The following is a 7,028-nucleotide window of genomic DNA, read 5'->3' as shown; positions in this document are numbered from 1 at the left end:
AAAAAAAAGGGCACGCTGCCGTCCGCCATCGCAAGGTCAGCCGGTAGGGCACGCCGCCGTTCGCTCGTCGGCACCCCGGCGTCCCAATCGTGCCCGCGTGCGCCGCCACCCCTGCTTCCCGCTCGTCGCCGTCCCGGCATCCCGCTTGTCCCCACGTGCGCCGCCTTTTTGCCTCCGCCGGCGCCGCCACTGCTCCCTGCTCGTCGCCGCCGGTGGAGCAAGAGGAAGGGTGCTGCGAGGGACGAGCACAAGAAGCCGGCAGAGGAGGAGAACAAGAATCCGGCGTGGGAGGATGTGGATCCGGCGAGAAAGCAGGTCCAAGGTACATGTCTGAATTCTAATCCTCTCTGCACCTGTCCTAACTGTGATTTATTATCAGCGCGCTCTGTAATTCATAAGCAGCAAATGCCACCAGGGATATAAAATTGGATGAGTGGTTTATAAGCAGCATTGAAGGAATGCTACATGTTGGAAGAGAAATGTTTGAACTCTGAACCTTTTTCTTGTTCTGCATCTGGAAATGAGGACATGAATTTAAAATCCTATTTAGTTGTTGTAATCCTGACCATGCTGAGAGAAATTATAGCTGCTAGTGGTAAGTGGCTGCTTGATATACTTCGATCATTGGAATCTAGTCATGTGCTTCTACTGACAATTTTCTCAACTGAATTGGACACCAACAGCCAAGAAGTGATTCAGATATAATAACTTCTACTAACAGATGTATGTATGTATGAGCTGATGTGATTTCTTATTCGTTCAGATTGATGCGGGAGAGGTGCAGCAGCTGTATGGTGCCACTGAGAAGATACACCCTGGGGTTGATGCACAGCCGGAAGGCGAGGACTGCGATGACCACAAAAAGAAGGGGCAGGTCTTCTATCCTTCAGACCGGGTACCGACCACTAAAATTGACGATGAAGATTGCTTGGCAAGATGACAAAATATTTCATTTCTTATTGTGACATTTACTTTGAGCTCATGTATTGTTTGTTTGTCTCACATGCGTACAGCCAACAGAGCAGTTGTTCTACCAAGCAAGCAAATGCAGTGAAGAAACCACCACCACCGGTTTTTCACAGCCGAAGGTGAGTGCATTGTTGTTTCTTTCTGGTTTAAGATGACCACATCAGTGATTCACCAATGTGTTCCTCTTACATAACTGCTTCTACAGCACATACTCTCAGACGTGAACGCAGCGGCGACAGGAATAGGAGATGGCGACGAAGCATTGTTCTGACAAGTAGCACAATACCAGGTCATTGCACTTTCGATGAGCAGTGCATTCATGTATCCGTGCATACTTTTCTGGTTCAAGTACCCTGAATGAGAGGAATGAATCTAAGAAGAGAAGCGAAAATTTTGTTTCAGTATGTGTTGGCAAGTAAGCAAGCCCCTGAGACCATCCATCATCTTGTTATCCATGCATGCAGTAGCCTTGTTCATCAGTCGATCTGCAGTAGTTGGTGCTCTTACTAATCTAGTTGGTGCTCTGGTTGTTGTGAATCTGCCTAACCCTTTTCATGACCATATATTTTATCCTACATGGAGTACCTACGGTTAATAGAACTAATTTGATGTTGTTCCGAACAAATTTGCCAATTCCCGTGACAATTCATATATTCATGGCGTGTCTCTTGTCTCCTAATAACACAGATGGTTTGGAAGTAGGCAGCAGGTCCCAATCAAGCCAACGGGTTTTCTTCTGAAACTTTGATGGCTTGATTAATTATTAGGAAGATGGATGCCTCAGAAGAGGAGTTCATGTGCAGAAGAAAGAAGCTGAGAAGAAGAGGTTTCAAGAAAAGAGCAACTCACATGAGAAATTCTGAATCCTCAAGGTGAGTGTATAGCAGCTAGTATGCAAAGTTATTCATGGTGCTATTGACAGGCACTTTCAGTTTTCTCTTTTGTTCCACGCTGATGATATCAGCTTGTAAAATCAATACAGTACGGACTAAGCAGTACTGCATATTGACTCACAATGATACTACTCTACTTATTAGTACTCATCGCCATTAACAATCCTCTGTTCCGGTCTTGTCAAGATCGATAAGCTCGAACGGTCAAGCCTCAGGTCTGGATCACAGTAGAATATACCCATGGATCCGGGAAGCTGCCGGCCGGCATAAGAGCAGTCAGCTAACTAGCTTGCACGGCCGGTCAATCTTCAGTGATCCGTTTTGGCTTATGTAGCTAACTAGCTAGCTCATGGTGGATGAGTATGCGTCCTCCATGGGCGGCTGAGACGGATGCTTCCTTCGTCTTCAGTATGGTTGAATGAAATCACCTCGGCTGCAGGCGGTCCAAGGCAAGGTAGGCGACGACTCGGTAGCCGACGAGGAGGAGCGCCATGACGCAGACGTCCACCCAGTGGTTGTTGAGCCCGACGGCCTTGATGGCGGGGAAGTCGGCGACAGGGCAGAGTGCGCCGCCGCCGCAGTCGTAGAGGGCCCCGCCGTCGCGGAACTGGATGCCGAGGAGGAGCCGGTAGCAGTAGAAGCTGTAGTTGAGCCACTTGAGCCACCCGATGAAGGGCGGGATGTGCTGCACGTAGTAGCCGCCCGCGATGAGGAAGACCATGGTGACGACGGAGGCGAGCGTGGTGCCCTGCTTGACGTCCATGAGCACGGCGCCGACGGCGAGCCCGAGGCTCTGGGCCACGAGCACGCTGTAGAGCACGACGAGGAGGGAGAGCAGGAAGGAGGCCGGGCGCGGGTCGAGGCCGCCCATCCAGTAGAGGATGAGGACGAAGGCGGTGGGCAGGCCGAGCTCCATGGGGAGGTCGGCGGCGGTGCGCGCAGCGAAATAGGAGGAGAGGCGGTACATCCCCGAGGAGCGCTCCTTGAGCAGCATGGGGCGCTCGAGGGGGAAGACGAAGACGGCGTTGTAGAGCGGGAAGAAGCCCCAGAAGACGGAGAAGAAGAAGATGAGCGCGGTGCGGTCCTGCAGGTGTGCGGCGGGCGTGCGCCACCACAGGAGGCCTGCGAGGAAGGCCACGCTCAGCACCTGGAAGATGCGGAGCTTGTTGAAGGACTCGTGGCGGCGCTCCTTGAGCCCGCGCCGGAGGAGCACCGAGAACTGGGCGCACCACCCGGCCGTCCACTCCACCCTAGCTGAGGCGCCCCGGCGCCGCGACGCCTGCCCAGTGCCGCCGGCGCTGGCCCCCTCGTTGGAGCATATGTCGAGCTTCACCGCCGGCGCAATGTGGCGCGCGTACGCGTCCGCCAGCTTCGCCCTCACCTCCTTCTGCTCGCCCTCGCTCCCGCCGCCAGGAACGCCGTCGCCGTTCGTCTCCGGCAAGATACCTGCATGCACAGTGATGATCAGTACTTGTGTAGCCAACGTCTCCCCGGAGGTCGACAAGTGTCGGGCACTGTGTTGGTGACCGGAATGGAGAGGAGGGAATGATGAGGAGGCGACCGGCCGGTGTGTGGTGGTGGCCATGATTGGGGAGTGGACGGGGCAGTGCGTCCCTGTCCGTGTCCCTCTCTCTCCCACCCAGGCGACCCAACAGCTCGATCGATCCGATCATCGCCATTGCCATTTCGGCTCCGTCTCAGTGGCTGCCGATTTGGCGTGCGCTTACGTACGTGCGTGTGGTTAATCACAAACGATGGTGCTGGCGATTGTGATGTGATGGACGCTGATGCAGATGCAGGAAAAGGGGAGAAATCGAAAGGCATGCGCGCACCGTATCGGCGACACAATCTTAGCACACCACATTTTATCTCACCTTTATTTATCTTATTATATTTATGAAAATCCCTTTAATCGAAAAAGTATTTTATTTTAGTTCTTGGTGGGTGCCTATGGTATCCAATGGTGTCAGCTGATTATTTTATCTTTTCTGCCGAAGTGGTTAGCCGAACAACTGTCGTTGCGGATCAGGTTCTGCAACTGTATTTATATTTACGCACTCAGCCTAGTTCAGATGGTTAGATTCTTTATGGAGGAAATAGTCCACCAGAGTTCAGGTCATAGATTTGGCACTGGTGCTTGTATTTTACTGGATTTATTTCAGGCTTCTAGCGATAATGTTTGTAGAAGATATTTCCGTCGACTTGAGAGGAGCCTGCGGTGCCTTACTCATGCCCGTGGACCATAGGTGCTTCATAGTTTGATCTGCTCGTTGAATCTCTAGCGGATGGTGGAAAAGAGCGGGCATGTCACCATACTGTTTATCAGTGACATGCCCATGGCAGGCCACTGGATCTTAGTCCACACTACATTGTCTACGAAACGAAATTGTTAACTAAGTATTTTCCAAATCTGAAAACTTGAGATTTTTCAGCTTGCATGATAAGTGATACTCTACACTAACCGTCTGACGATTTTGGAGTGATGTGGGTTTGTAGTTGGATGAGATCAGCGTGATGGAATGTAACATCGTAAGTAGTATAGTGGATGTATACATATGCATGTAGTTGGATGCGAAGAGAGTGATGTGCGTTTGTAGTCACTCTTATACTTCCTTGGAACGGAGGGAGTATTTCTTTAAGGAGGAAGTACTATTAAAAAAAACCTTTTGCGAAATGTTTATGGGGGCCATGGCCCCTATCACCCCCACACTGGATCCACCCATGCTGTAGAGCTCTACTACACAGGTTTCATGTAGCGTCGGGTATTGTAGCACGGCCCCGCTCATGCAGTGTACTACGTGAACTGTTTACTTTGATTCTCAGTCGGACGATTGAAACGAGCGGGCGTGTCACCACACTGTTCTCGAGTGACATGTCCATGGCAAGTCACTCGATCTCGGTCCACACTAACACTGTGTACCGAACGAGATTGTTAATTAAGTATTTTCCAAATTAGAAATTGAGATTTTCCAGGTTAAAGTTGATTGGGACCAGGCCGGTTGGCATTTTAGGTGATACCCCTACAGTAACCATCTGGCTTCTCCATGGATTGTAGAGTGATGTGGGTTTGTGGTTGGATGAGCTCAGCGTGATGGAATGCAATGCAATGGCACATGCATGCCAACATGTCATATGCATTGGAAAGCATCATGAGAAAGGGCAAGTAAAGAGAGTTAAAGCGAAAGAGAATATGATGGTGGTGCGGCGATGGGTGGGGTGGAGTCGTGTGTGGCATACCGTTGGCGAGGTCGAGCATGAGGTCGGCCGGGTTGACGGACAGCGGCGACGCGAAGCCGACGGAGGCGAAGTAGGAGAGCGCGTCGGCGGCGCGGCCGTAGTAGATGGCCCGCCCCTCGGCGGACAGCAGGAGCACCTTGTCGAACATGTGGTAGAGCCGCGACGACGGCTGGTGGATGGTCACCACGACCGTGCGGCCGCCGCCGGCGGCCATGCGGCGGAGCGTGCCGACGATCCTTGCGGCCGTGGTGGAGTCGAGCCCTGAGGTGGGCTCGTCCAGGAGCAGCAGGCTGGGGTCCACGAGCATCTCCAGCCCGATGCTCACCCGCTTGCGCTCGCCGCCGGACAGCCCGCGCACGCCGCGCACTCCGCCGACCATGCTGTGTGCCACCTTGGAGAGGCCTAGCTCCCGGGCCACCGCCTCCGCCTGCACGCGCTTCTCGCCGGCGCTCAGCGCGCGGGGAAGCCGGAGCAGCGCCGTGTACCACAGCGTCTCGGAGACGGTCAGGTGCGGGTACAGCACGTCGTGCTGCGTCACGAAGCCCGTGCGCCGCTTCACGGCGCCGGAGAAGGGCTGCCCGTTGTAGGTGATCTTCCCGGACAGCAGCGCGTGCCGGTGCCGGCCTCCCAGCGCCGTCAGCAGCGTCGTCTTGCCGCTCCCTGACGGGCCCAGCATCGCCAGCATCTCCCCCGGCCGCACCACCCCCGACATGCCGCTGATGATCGTCTTCTCCCTCGGCGGCAACGCCGCCGCCTTGTTCTTCTTGGTCACCGCCCCGCCGCCGCACGCCGACGACACCACCCTCGTGCACCATCCCTCCGTCGCCTGCCCGACCTTCACCTTGTACACCACTTCCTCAAACTGCACCCATGCAGGCACACATCTCATCACCAATCGTCACTAAACGATCAAGTCAACACGTACGTTTTATACACATGAATGCGCCTCTACATGACCATTACCTTGAGGACGAGAGGGAAGGAATTGGCGGCGGCTGGGCGGTGGCCGGAGGCGTCGGACGGCGGGCTGGAGGTGGTGGGATGGACGGCACCGGAAGGGTTGCCGTTGCTGCTGGGCGGGGTACAAGTAGAAGTAGGTGCCTCCTTGTGTTTATCATCATCATGCAATTCTTGAGGCGCCATGGCGATCTTCTTTGTATATAGTACTAGCTTATGGTGATGAGATGAGATGGGGCAAATTAAGGAGCTTGGTTTGCCACTGCTACTTGGTTAACTTGTCTGGCTGGGGTGGTGGTATTTATCGGGGGAGGAGGGGGGCAAAGGGAGGGAGAAGGGGCCCTACCAAATGGGCTCAGGCCTCAGGGGAGCAAACACTTGTTGCTGTCACTTTCTCTTTGGTTAGTTAGTTAGTTCTCCATCGGTATTTATATTTTTGTATTTACCGATTAGTTAGTCCTTGATTAACAACTATGCATGTGTGTGGTATGTGCATGAAAGTAACATCACTAGCTATCAGCTGGTAGTTACAACCGGTAGTTATTATTGTTAAAACATGAGTGAAAGGAGGTTTACAGATGTCATATATAGTGGCTTGCTGTAGCTGTAGCATGGAGCCACGGAGGGGCAGGACGGCTCGGTGGACATACATTCAGTACATAATTAACATATCTCTTTCTCCTTTCTTTCGGACATGATGAAGTGGACTTATTGATCGAACTGCAGAGGTTTTTTTTTCGAAAAGGAGGATGACCCCGGCCTCCACATCCATTCATACGCCTATATCTCAAACCGTTTGCGGGCGGTTTGAGGGTTGGCGTTGGAGATGCCCTCAGGCGAAGCCACGACCCTATTATCTCATATTTGGGATGGGAGGGTGCAGGGAATCGCCAGAGTTGTTCATCGGTAGTGCGGGGCTTAGAGGGGTGACCCGGGCGACGGCCGCCGCGACGGTGGGGGGAGGTTGAGGGG

The 7,028-nt window shown here is 53.4% G+C and overlaps 2 protein-coding genes across 2 annotated transcripts; one reads left to right on the top strand and one right to left on the bottom strand.

The window, feature by feature from the left end:
• Positions 1-2,010, top strand: LOC123165448 (uncharacterized). The gene is made up of 5 exons (XM_044583091.1): positions 1-322; positions 764-895; positions 1,014-1,088; positions 1,175-1,258; positions 1,657-2,010. The coding sequence occupies exons 1-4, from the start codon at positions 293-295 to the stop codon at positions 1,238-1,240; spliced, it is 303 nt and encodes a 100-aa protein (XP_044439026.1). The 5' UTR covers positions 1-292; the 3' UTR covers positions 1,241-1,258; positions 1,657-2,010.
• On the bottom strand, positions 1,877-6,323 carry LOC123165447 (ABC transporter G family member 14). Its single transcript, XM_044583090.1, has 3 exons — positions 6,063-6,323; positions 5,100-5,961; positions 1,877-3,308 (listed from the first exon to the last, which is right to left on the bottom strand). Exons 1-3 carry the CDS (start codon positions 6,240-6,242, stop codon positions 2,287-2,289), a joined length of 2,064 nt encoding a protein of 687 aa, XP_044439025.1. The 5' UTR covers positions 6,243-6,323; the 3' UTR covers positions 1,877-2,286.
• Positions 6,324-7,028: the final 705 nt, after the last annotated feature.

This window comes from Triticum aestivum, chromosome 7D, assembly GCF_018294505.1.
Source record: "Triticum aestivum cultivar Chinese Spring chromosome 7D, IWGSC CS RefSeq v2.1, whole genome shotgun sequence".
In the NCBI taxonomy this organism is placed as follows: Eukaryota; Viridiplantae; Streptophyta; class Magnoliopsida; order Poales; family Poaceae; genus Triticum; species Triticum aestivum.
The sequence above is the reverse complement of the archived record's forward strand: the minus strand, read 5'-3'. Positions and strand labels throughout refer to the sequence as shown.